Consider the following 12,090-nt stretch of genomic DNA (forward strand, 5'->3'; position numbering starts at 1 on the left):
GCGCGTTAAATTCCCCTCTCCCCGCCCCGCCGGAGGAGTCACCCAGCCCGCCTCACTCTCGTCACGTGACGAGGGGCCCCGCCCCTTTCCGCCAACATGGCGGCGCGGCTTCGCCCCGCCCCCTCACGCGTCCCTCGTGCCGTCCGGCGTTGTCCGGTTCGCGCCTCCTCTCGCACGAGGAGAGAAGCCATGTGATTTCCCCCCCCTTTGGGTCACGTGAGGCGCGGGGGGTGGGGCGGCGGCGGTCCGGCGGAGGAAGATGGCGGGGTGCGGGGCCCCCTGCTGCCTCTGCTGCTGCTGCTCTCGGTGCTGCGGGGAGAGGGAGAGCCGCACGCCGGAGGAGCTGGTGCGGGGCCCGGGCAGGGGCTGTCAGGTCCAGGGGCGGGCGGTGGGCGGCAGGGTTGCGGGGGGCCTCGGGCCGGGCTGGGTTGCGGGGGGGCTCGGGCCGGGCCCGGGCTGGGCCGCGGCGGGGGCTCGGGCCCGGGCTGTCAGGTCCCGGGGCTGGCGGTGCGCTGGGGGCTGGGCCGCAGAGGGGCACCGGTGAGAGCCAGGAGCGGTTCCCGGCACGGCTGGGAGCGGGCATAGCTGCAGGGCACCGGGGGCAGCGCCCGGCCCCGGCAGGCTGAGGAGCTGGGGGCCCGGCCGAGCAGGGCTGTGGTGCCTGGGGACATCTGGAGCAGGGCGCTGCGGGGCCCGCCCGGCGAGCAGCGGCGCCTTCTCCTTTATGTGAAGAGGCTCATCAGTGTCTGGCGCTTTCCGTCTCCTTGGCAGCCAGGGCTGGCGGAGTCCTCCCCCTCCGCCCACTGCACCGCCTGACCCCTCCCTGTCTCTCTCGGCATCTCTCCGTTCCCCTGCACGCACACCCGCCGGGGCTGGTGTCGTTTGCCTTCACCATCTCTTTTGTCTGCTCTTTGCTCCCTCATGTTGTTGCTTTTCTCTGCTTCTCCCACCCCTTCCCTGGCTCAGGCAGTCTGTAATTTTATGCTGCGCTCTTTGTCTCACCTACAGCTGAGGTTTGTGGCTGCCCCTTATGTGAACTCATCTCTGATTTCTTCCTGCCTTTCTGCCGCACTCTTTCCTCTTCATCCCTCCTTGTTGCGGGTGGGATGGGGCACAGGAGTCTTTATAAGACACAACGGTAAGAGTTAAATGGCCAAGAAAAGAGGAGCCATTCCCTGTCCTCATTTTCTCTTGCAAACCTTTCACCTACGTGCCATGCAAAATCATCCCCCATCTCTAGACTACAGGGTCCAAAAAAGAACTAGATAAATTCGTGGAGGATATGCCCATCAATGGCTATTAGCCAGGATAGGCAGGGATTGCTGTTTACCAGAGGCTGGGAATGGCTAACCGAATGGATCACTTGATGATCACCTGTTTTGTTCATTCCCTCTGAAGCACCTGGCATTGGCCACTGTCAAAAGACAGGATACTGGGCTAGATGGACCATTGGTCTGACCCATCATGGCCGTTCTTGCGTATGTTCTTATCTAAACGCACACATGTGGCTCTGTCCTGTCTGTCTTCACCTTTCTGTGTTTGTACTGTGTTCCTTGCTTGTCACCTCTACGTTCACACTGTATCCACCTTTCCTTTATTCTTACTGCCCCACTCCTAACTTGGGTATCAAAATCTAAAATCACATGGGAAGGTGAGAGCAGAAATTCATCACCACTAAAGTGGGGTAAGTTTCTAAAGGGAGTAGGCTGAGTTCTGATTTAAGGTTTGGCAGTAGCATCTAATGGCATTGAGCCTGAGATGAGAGGAGCATCTACACAGAAGCAGGCAGGTGTAATTCTCAGCAAGGGTGGACAAAGTGGGCTAGCCTGGCTTGAGTAAGTACCTAAAAATAGTAGTGTGGCTGCTGGTTTGAGCAGCCACTGCTATTTTTAGATGCTGGCTTGGGCAGTGCTAGTGCATGTATGTCTACCCGAGACATACACTACATGATGGACACTACATCTCCGAACTGCTGTGTAGATGGACCCTGAGAGTAAGGAACTCCCGAATTCTAATGCTGGCTGGGCCATGGACTTTCTGGGCAATTCCTATAACCCCTGTGCTTATTGCCCCATTTCTAAAAAGAAATAATACTTTCCTGCCTTGAGGTGTTTTGTGTGGATTACTTAATGTTTGTAAAATGCTTTGATAAGGTGAACCACTGTAAATGTTGATCATTATTATGACGCTAGGTTTGAATATGTCAATGTAGCACCAGATTCTGCTTTCTGTGGTCTGTCTACGTGCCAAAATATAATTCTTCTCACTATGGTCTTGTATTGAGGATTGGCTGTCCTTGCAGGGCAGCACGGGGAGGCTATTTTTCATCAGTGCTGGCTTTGGAGAGTGCAAGAATGTGAATTACACTTCACATGCTGCTTGGAGTGTCAGGTCAGCTCTGCATCAAAGCTGTTTCTAGTGTTCTCTCCAGAACAGGATCTCGGGAAATGGCAACTCTGAGTTTTCCCCTCTCCAGGAGGACCTTGGGACCTGGGTTAATCAGTACAACGATAATGAACACCTGTCTCTGTGCAATATCTGGTGCCTGTACATTAGCTCTCCTGACCTTTCTTCTCCTCTTACCTCTCTGGTTTGTTTCATAGACTATCCTTGGAGAAACACAAGAAGAAGATGATGAGATTCTTCCACGCAAGGACTATGAGGTGAGAAACTAAATTATTGCAGTTTGTGAAATGTATGTGGAAAGAGGTGGGGGGGAGATGTGTCTCAGTCCCTTTGTAGTGACACAGGCAGTGCTTAGGTTTTGCCAGGGCTGAGCCCAGCACCTCTAGGCTTGGCAGTTCATAGCCCCACACCTCTGGGCTTGCTGCATTAGTTATGAATGTAAAAATGTTGCTTGAGCCCCAGCACCTCTTTCATTACAAATTAAGCAGTGGGCACAGGCACCGAATCACCATCACAGCTAGCGCTCCTTGGCAACTTTGGTATCAGCAGAGATGCCAAGGATTGAGAGGGCAATGGAGAACTCTCTCTCCCTACTACAGATGGTTTTTTAGGCCAGGGTTTCAGTCCAGTGGTTTGAGGGAAGTCTGCACTGCTGCAGACTAGGCCGGAGGCATTCCAAGGTCAGGGTCCCAGGGCCATCACACTGTTCCCCTTTCACCATTGTATTCCCTTGAGCCTATCGTTCAGTTTCTTATTGTCTTTTATTTCCTAGTAGCTGTAGGATGCATATGTTGATAGTTGACCATAGCTGCCTCATGAAAATGTCTGGGATCATCCTGTCCAGAAGCAGCCCCTTCCATTCATCTGATTCCTAGGGGAGGCTTTGATTTTCTTAGACGGGAAGGGGTGCATGCATGGTAGCTGTTGCTGTCAGCTGGGCTGGCACCAGGGCATCCTCTCACCATTTGGCTTATAAAGGTGAAAATGCTGCAGACAGACATCAGAGACTAGATGTACTTTGCAAGTGCAACGTTCCAGCCATGGTACCGCTGAATGTTGCTTTGCATCTCCTAATGGCGTACAGTTAAGACCCTGTACATTGTATCCTGTGTGTAATAGGCCTGTCTTCTGTTCTTGAATCTCTTCAATAGGCTGGAGAGGGATTTCTCAGCTGGTGGCCTTTGTCTCAAGCAGTTCATATTTCTGGGGGGTTAAGGAGGGGGAGTAGCCCTGTAGTACCTTCATATAATACCCAGCTTTTGGGGGGAGAAGGATTAGGCATATAATTTTGATGCAGCCTATTGCACTGTGGAATTGGAGTTTCTGTCAAGCTAAAAATCCTGTTTAAATCATGTGTTACAACTACTTTAGATTAAAACGGGATTGAGAATTTCAGCAGCTTTTCATCTCTTATGCTATCTTATTTAGTTTTGTATTTCACACAGTTTGGACAATAAACTAGATTGGTTTGTTTCATTTCCTGGTTCTCATGTGCTAACAATGCTCCCAAACACTTCTACTCTTAGATGGGTCTGCCAAACCTACACATGGGGCCTGAAGTATTGCTTTCCCATTCCGAACCGTGAGCCTCAGATTTCTAGCTAAGCATCAGCAGGATGCGTTTGAGTTGATTCTCTCATGTTAACCATGTAATGTTCTTCACCAGAGCTTGGATTATGACCGATGTATCAATGACCCCTACTTGGAAGTACTGGAAAGCATGGACAACAAGGTAGGAGCCTGTGCGCTCTCTCCCATTTCGTTGGTTTAAGAGAAATATCCTCCACTGTGCTCAGGTGTGGCTGATTCCTGTTCACATGGGAGAAGTATTATTTACTCAGCTTCTCTATTAAAAGGGCAAAAATAGGAGTGGAGCTCCCATAGCATCCATCCTGACCCTCAGGCTTACCATGATATAATTATCATTCAAACGCCCTCTGCAGCCCCACAGGATTACTTGTCTATGTCCACTGCCTTACCTCTCCAGTTCTGTCCCAGCTGGTGATTGTGATTTTTCTCTCGTCTCCATTTGTATTCTGCTTTGACTTGCCTATATTTCCATGCCCTAAACAGAAAGGCCGGAGGCATGAAGCAGTGAAGTGGGTGATGGTTTTCGCCATTGGAGTCTGCACTGGACTGGTAAGGAACTTGTTGGGTGGGAAGCAGGGAAATTATTGGAACCAAGGACACACCAGCAGAGTGCCTTGTGTTTCATTAAGGCGACTGCTTTGTGTGTTGCTGGTGCTGGGTCTTTCTGAGCATCGTAAGGGAGTGCATCTGAATTACTTTCTTTCCAAAGGGCGGGTGTTTTTCCTGTAAGTTCTCTGTTTTTCTTTACAAGGTTAACCTTGCAGATCCCCAATGCTAATATTCTGCTTACAGTGAAACACACCTTAAGGAACCACTTAATGGAATGATAAAAGAGGACGGTACGTTGGTGCAGAATTGTATCCTCAGACGTACTGAATACGAGCTTCACTGTATGTGTTTGGACCTTCCAGGGTTCCTGTGAAGTTAGGGATGGTCTGTGCATGTCTCAGGTTTAATACAGACTGTCAGACCTGGACTCTGTTGACAGAGCTACTCCTGTGAGACTGATGGATTCAGCTGCAGCTTGTTCCTGCTGCTGATATGCTCCTGTGGCAGTGTCTCCCAGCTCTTATCAGTTTGCCCAGGCAGTCATACGGAGAGATCATTGCCTCATTTTGGCTCCAGGATGAGGATGGATGCATTTGAGAAGAGCATGTCAGGGGGCGAGTCTGAGTGTCCTGAGTGACTTTGCCGTGACTCTCCTTTCCCACGGGTGGGATTTAGCAGCCTGTACCGTGAGCTGTGATGCATAATTGCTGCATTACCAGTGTTCAGTCAGACTGCAGCTGTCCCAGAGAGGTGATCTGTTGGCATTTGCAAGTAACTGAATTTCTGATGCCAGGTCTCTCCTCTGTCTTTCACAGGTGGGTCTGTTTGTGGATTTCTTTGTGCGACTCTTTTCCCAACTCAAATTCCATGTGGTACAAACCTGTATCCTTTATGTGGTGCCTGGCTTATTGTTGGACTTGAGTGACCTCTTTCTCTTTAAAACCACCTCCTTGTCTTGAAAGGGTTGGTTCCACTAGACAGTTCTCGTAAGTGGAAGGATTTATTAAACACCAAACTTTCAAGTGTGGGCTCTGCTTCAGTAACTGGGAGGCTCCTCGGCTGAAGTGACAGAGTGAGTAGCACAGTATCCTGTGTAAGAGGGGCTGTACGGCTCTGTCTTCCTGCCATTGAAGCCATTGGCAAAACTCCATTAACAGGATCTGAGCTTTGAATCACGGGGGCCAAGAGCTGGATTCTGGAAGAGGAACTGGTCCCATTTTGTAATAAATGCCTGCCATGGAGCGTCTCTGCAGCAGCACTTTCAGAATGATTTGATATTAAATCCCTAGCGTTGTCTGTTAGAACCCACCCTTCTGTCTTTCTCCAAACCTGTAGCTTTCTAACCCTCGTGCTTCCCTGGCTCCCTTATACTTCAGACATAGAAAGTGCCATCAGCATTTCTTTGTCCTTCTCTGTTGCTAGGCCCTGTGAATTGTCCAGCTGGACAGCACGTGAAAGAGGAATTCATACGGTGTTTGCAGTGAAGATGAAAGACAAGACCACTTTGTGGTTGCTGGGTGTAGTACCCAAGGAGTGGGCTGCCACCCACTGGGAAACACTGATCCATGAAAGAACATCATGGGCCTGTCAGTGGCTCTTTCTGGCTTGCGGTCTGCACATCTTTGGTTCAGGCCAGCGTGGTCAGGGGCCTGGGATGGGAGCCTGCTTTCTGAAGGCTGGTGGCGAGGGCGGCAGTGGAATAGGAGATTGAGCCTTGCGTCCCATTAAGAATGGGACCCACAGAGTGCGTTGGCTGAGGTTGCCTTGACTCCCTCCCTACAGCGGTGGAGGAGTGCAGCGAGAAGGGCTGCCTTGCCGTGTCCCTGCTAGAGCTGTTGGGGTTTAACCTGACCTTCATCTTCCTTGCCAGCCTTCTTGTCCTGATCCAGGTGAGACTGCTTTTAATACACCCTTTCCTCCCCTCCCCATCCCTTGTATCAAACCGATAATACGTACAAAATCTGTTGCCCTCCTGCAGCGCCTTCCCACCCAAGATTTCAGGGCATTTTACAAACACTGATGAATTTAGCCTCTGTTTGCTGTTTCCTATAGTCTTTCTGCATTAATTGGTGGGGGGGGGATTCATTGGTGGGGCTGAGATGCTGAGACACAGTGGTGTTTAACATGTCCTCCCCGCAGCCCGTGGCAGCCGGCTCTGGAATTCCGGAGATTAAATGTTACCTGAATGGAGTGAAGGTTCCAGGGATAGTCCGTCTCCGGACACTGGTGTGCAAAGCTCTGGGAGTGCTCTTCAGCGTGGCTGGAGGTAAGCGAGAGCTGGCAGGTGCATCGTGGATTGTATGTGATGGCGGGAAACGGGGCTTGACTGAAAATCTCCAGGTGGGCTGGTCATTAGTGGCTCTGCACCTTTATAGCCAGTTATAGGAAGGAGAACTGAGACCCTGCTCATGCTCCCCGGGAGTGCCAGGAACATGCTGCCCAGAGCTGTCCTGTGCCTTGGGAAAGCACAGACACCTGGCAGCGAAAGCCCTCTCTGCCAGGTGTATTTAGTGCAGTGCAAGTGCAAAGCCTCTAGTGCATGGCTGATATCAAGTTCTCTCTGTGCAGAAGCATGTGTCAGCACAAACAAGTGTGCACCTCACTGGGACATGCATGGCTGCCTTTCAGTGCCTGGAATATTGACATCCTGCAGCCACGTTGCAGCCCCTGAGTTTTTCCCTTGAGTCACATCTCCGGGAGGATTGCCCGCTCTTACTTTTTGGGGTCTGTTCTCGGCCTCCATGCTGGGCAGAGCGTTGGAAACTAGTTCTTCATAGGCGTAGGGAAGACAGGCTTCTGTGCACCATGGCAAAGAAGTGACGCCCCCCTCTTTTCTAGTGCTGCAGAGCAGGGCGGAGAATGCTGGGTTTATCTGCGAATGTCTGACTTCTGCAACGAGAGCGGTTTCTGTTTTTCAGGTCTCTTTGTAGGGAAGGAGGGTCCCATGATACACAGTGGTGCCATTGTGGGTGCTGGCTTGCCTCAGGTTAGTGCCGGAAATGCTCCGAGACTCACTGCGACTTGGGCTGTGCCTGGGATGGGTTAGACACTGAGGACGTTGCTCTGAAGTTGTTCACTTCTCAGCCCCCTGGTTCAGTAGAAGTGTAGTGTCTGTTGGATGTGTTCTCTTCGAAGCCAAATGAACGGGGGAGGGATGACATGGCTGAGCTGGCCCCAGGGCATGTTCCCTCACCACTGTGCATTTCTAGGTAACAAATTTGGGTCATCTTAAATCAGCAAGAGCGCCATCACCTCCATCCCTCAGCCATCTGTTGAGGTTATTACAAGCTCAGGAGGAACCCAACCCTGAATGGGGATAAAGATGGACTCTCCTTTTGGATGGTAGCTCCTCTGGGGGGGATTGGCGAATAAAGCGAAGAGCAGCACACGGTGTAGCTGTTTGAACTGTGCCAGGACAGCTGGCAAATGGAAAAGCCCTTTCTCCAGCTCTCGAGGCCTCCTGAGTGCAGACGTCGGCTCCTGGCTCAGCCTCCGGAGTGCGAGTGTTGGCTGCAGGACCCTGCGCTGTAGTGTCTGGAGGCCCTCTCTGTTCTTGCTGAGGGGTGAAAAGGAAACTGGCCATGATCCCCAGTGGGATGTAGTGCCTGTTTATGCCAAGATGTTGCAGGAAGTGAAGGGAGCATTGGGCGTTCCTCTCCCTCGCACTGAGAGGAGAAAAAACCCTGGAGAGTGGTCAGCAGAACCAGGTAGTGTGCACTTTGCAGAAATCCCTCAGGGACGAAGCTCCCAGTTCCAGCATGCACTGAGCTCTGTAAATGGGATCTGCTAGTAGAGTAACCAGTACCTTATCGGAAAGTAAATTTCCTTGTCTGCTTTCCCTCCTCCACGTCGGAAAGTTGGAGTAACAATATGTAGGCAGAAGAGCTCAGTGTTTCCAAGTGCTGGCTGCTCCCCAAGCAGCATTGTGGGAGGGAAGAGCTGACTTGGTTTGTCATTGTGTCAGTTTTGACTCTCTCCCTCTGTTTTTCAGTTCCAGAGCATCTCCTTAAGGAAGATCCAGTTTAACTTTCCCTATTTCCGCAGTGACCGGTACTGTACCCAAGGGGAGGGGCTGGGTTGGGCAAGGGGGGTGCTGGTTGGGGCGGGGTCATCAGCTGGAGTTCCCATTCTTCTCCCTGAGAACTCCTGCCCTGCAGTCTCATGCTGCTTGGCACAGTGCCAGTGCTCGTAACGAAAAACTCTTCTGTGCTCTCCCAGAGCTCAGCCCTGACCTGGAAGGTGCTGGGAATTTATTTTCCCTGCTTCCTCACACTGCTCAGCAAATCAGCCCCGTGTCCAGCTGTGGCCTGCGTGGGCCTGTCAGCCTAGTGGAGAGCAGGCCCGTTGCTGGGAGTGAGCGGGAGCTTTGTCACTGGAATGATCAAGTCTCTTGGCTTTCTCTGGAGGGGGCGTTATTGGGTTGTGACTTAGGAGAACCCGTTCATGGTCCTGGCTTGGTCCCTTCAGAGATGGTAGTTGAAGAAAATCCTCTCTGGGGTCCCAAATGCACGTGTATGTATGGGAGAAATCCCTTTCCCCATACGTAGTTGAAACTCCTCCCTGGGGCACATGGTCTCACCTGCAATCCTTTTAATGCACAGCCCTCTCCAAAAGGTGTTGGGGACACACAATTTGCCATGATCTATCAGACGACTGGTCCCTTCAATCCCATGTCCTGCTGCTGGCTATGGCCAGTGTTTACCGCTTTAGGGCAAGATGATAAACCCGAGAGCAGCTAGCTGACTGCGTAGTGCCACCGACTGGGCAGCGCTGGCTGCAAGGGAACGATTCCTTCCTGGCCCTGTCAAGCAATTAGCTTAGTCCCAGATTTGATTCCCCTTTTCTTAGCGGGTTGGGGGAGCGGCTGGGTCTGAACTGTTTCTCTGGGTTCCTTCGAGATTCTGCCTTGCTAAACTCTCATTGTTTCCCTCTGTGCTTAGGGACAAAAGGGACTTTGTGTCTGCAGGGGCCGCTGCAGGGGTGGCTGCAGCCTTTGGGGCCCCAATTGGGGGCACTCTGTTCAGCTTGGAAGAAGGTTCCTCCTTCTGGAACCAGGGGCTCACGTGGAAAGTGGTGAGAACTTTGGCTCTTTGGGTTCCTCTTCCCCGTGAGAGAGGCCTTGAGCTGGGAGCCAGCGAGCTAGTCTGTGAAGGACCCGAGGTCCTTGAATTGCTGACACAGAGCTCTCCTGGCACAATGTAAACTGCTTGCAGTGTCAATGGCAGAGAATTACAGCTCAGGGTCAGTGGTGCTTGCCAGGAATGCGCTCAGGAAGGACTTGTTCTGCATTGTGGGGCAGCTCTGGGGAATGGCTTTGCTCCTGCATTCCTTCCAGGCAGACACCGTGGGAGCACAGTAGAAAGAGGTTCGATCCCCGCATCCCCATGTGCTGTGTAAAAGAGACTTCTCTTTGCCTTGCTTAGGGTTGGAGAAATTCTCCTACTCAGCTTGCTGCATTTGACTAGAGTTGGCAGACTTCTCAGAACAAACTAGATTGCACTCGAATCCTTTGGTGCTGAGACTTGGCTTTTTTTTTTTTTTTTTTGGTCAAACACTTTGCGCATCTTGGAAGCAGTGGCCGACTCCCCTCTCCAGAGCGGATTAAAGAAGCCGAGAGCTTCACCAAGATTGTAATGCAATCCAGAGCCAATTTAGGCCTCAATTTATAAATTACATGCACCAGCAAGCGCCACATAATCTATTTGAGCTCTGCAGCTCCATGCCCGTGACCAAAATGATGCACTTGTTGCAGGAATTACTGGGCTAAATTCTATGGAGCTGTGTTACGCAAGAGGTCAGACTAGATGATCATAAATGGTCTCTTGAGACCTTCTTCTCTGATCATAGTAAAAGGGTTAAACTTTGGATGCACCAGTTCCTTAAGCTCCAGTAGGTTACAAGTTCCTTTCCCCAGATACATGTGCAGAGTCTGGCCTTGTCACCACTGACCTGAGTATTTTTCTTCCTGCCTCTCTACTTCTCCAGCTATTTTGTTCCATGGCTGCCACATTCACCCTGAACTTCTTCCGCTCTGGGATTCAGTTTGGAAGTTGGGGATCTTTCCAGCTACCTGGCCTGCTAAACTTTGGGGAGTTCAAGGTGCGTTGTGATTACTTTACTGCCCCTCCTGTCGTCCCCGGTTATCGCTTCCGGCTTGCTCTGTGAAATGAATCAAGACTGTTAGTTGAAATCCTGCAAAAGGGAGAGGAGAATTCCGGCTTGAGCAGCTAGGGCGTTCCCTGGAAAAGGAGGAAAAAATACTGCTCTGCTTTGACAAAGGGAACGAATCCAGTTCCGTGGTCAGTGCTGTTAAATGTTTTTCCTGCCTCTGAGGTACAAGTGGCTGAGGGGTTTAATAGCTGCTCTGGTACATCTCCATCTGCTCTTTTGCTTCCTGTTCTCATTCCTGCATTCCCCTCCCCTAGTGTTCCGAGTCTGATAAAAAATGCCACCTCTGGACAGCCGTGGACTTGGGGTTCTTCATTATGATGGGGATTGTAGGAGGCCTTCTTGGAGCCACCTTCAACTGCCTGAACAAGAGGCTGGCGAAGTACCGCATGCGGAATGTACACCCAAAGCCGAAGCTGGTCAGGTATCTGTGCTGCTTTCCACCTGCCTTGGTGTAATCTGTGTGTGTGTTTCTTTCCCCACTGTCTGTGTCCACAGAGCCTCAAAGAGTAAGAGCCACGGAGGCTAAAATATTGAAAAATGGGGACTCGAGAGATGCAAATCCATCCCAGTGAAATAACAAAACCTGGCTAACCTTATAGCATCTGCACAGAGAGCACTAAGCTAACCTTATCTGTTACAATCCCACTACAGTCCAGGAATGGCCCTTGTGGTATAAAGGAGCCAGGACTCCTTTATGATGAGTGTGAAGGGGTTTCCTTGTTCAGGCTGCTGTAGACAGACAGACCCTATAGTTCTCTTCAGTTCCTAGACTAAGGCTATGTCTACACTGACGGCAACGGCGGCAAATTTGCCACCATCAGATCGACTTATTTGGATCGACTGAGTGGTCAGTGAAGACCCGCTCAGTCGATCCAGAAATCGACGTATTAAGACCACCTCCTCAAGTGGCGTAGCACTGCATTGACAGGAATGCGGTTCCCGTCGGCGCAGTGCATTGAAGACAGAGCACAGAACAGAAGCACAGAAGTCGACGGGAGTTATGCAAGTTTTTTGTGTAGTTTGCGTAACTCTGGTCGACTGCTGCTGAATCTGCGAGGTAAGTGTAGACAAGCCCTAACGAAATACAGCTTGTGCTGCCTGTGTATCACCACTTGGGGTCTCCCGAGATCTTGTCTCAGACTAAAAGTAGTTCTGAAAGGAACAGCTGATGATACTACAGTGCCTTTGATTTAATAACTTGATTAATTTGATCAGAACTTCTGAAGTCAAACTGTCCACTCCACTTACACAGAAATGAATGCATAATTCAAGCTCTGGTTACAGAAAGCGACCGTTTAACTAACAAGGAAGAGACAAATTCTGAATGATACAAAAAAGCCCATGGAAGGCAACTAAAAGCTTGAATGTCTGACA

The 12,090-nt window shown here is 50.9% G+C and overlaps 1 protein-coding gene across 5 annotated transcripts in view; it reads left to right on the forward strand.

Annotated features, from left to right (window-relative positions):
- The first annotated feature begins 68 nt into the window (after window positions 1-68).
- Window positions 69-12,090, forward strand: part of CLCN6 (chloride voltage-gated channel 6) — a 31,389-nt gene continuing 19,367 nt past the window's right edge. For 4 of the 5 annotated variants that reach the window (XM_067567437.1, XM_067567440.1, XM_067567438.1 and 1 more), the window contains exons 1-12: window positions 69-346; window positions 2,604-2,663; window positions 4,073-4,138; window positions 4,480-4,545; window positions 5,361-5,427; window positions 6,328-6,434; window positions 6,685-6,811; window positions 7,464-7,531; window positions 8,537-8,595; window positions 9,486-9,618; window positions 10,531-10,644; window positions 10,971-11,137. In XM_067567437.1, the coding sequence (XP_067423538.1) occupies window positions 260-346; window positions 2,604-2,663; window positions 4,073-4,138; window positions 4,480-4,545; window positions 5,361-5,427; window positions 6,328-6,434; window positions 6,685-6,811; window positions 7,464-7,531; window positions 8,537-8,595; window positions 9,486-9,618; window positions 10,531-10,644; window positions 10,971-11,137 (1,121 nt within the window). In that variant the 5' untranslated portion in view covers window positions 69-259. Of the gene's footprint in view, window positions 347-2,603; window positions 2,664-4,072; window positions 4,139-4,479; window positions 4,546-4,809; window positions 4,854-5,360; window positions 5,428-6,327; window positions 6,435-6,684; window positions 6,812-7,463; window positions 7,532-8,536; window positions 8,596-9,485; window positions 9,619-10,530; window positions 10,645-10,970; window positions 11,138-12,090 lie in introns of those variants that run through there. The other variant, XM_067567441.1, reaches the window with a different exon arrangement.

Source organism: Emydura macquarii, unplaced genomic scaffold (genome assembly GCF_026122565.2).
Source record: "Emydura macquarii macquarii isolate MOO-44397 ecotype Brisbane River unplaced genomic scaffold, CSIRO-AGI_Emac_v2 contig_2768, whole genome shotgun sequence".
Classification (NCBI taxonomy): Eukaryota; Metazoa; Chordata; order Testudines; family Chelidae; genus Emydura; species Emydura macquarii.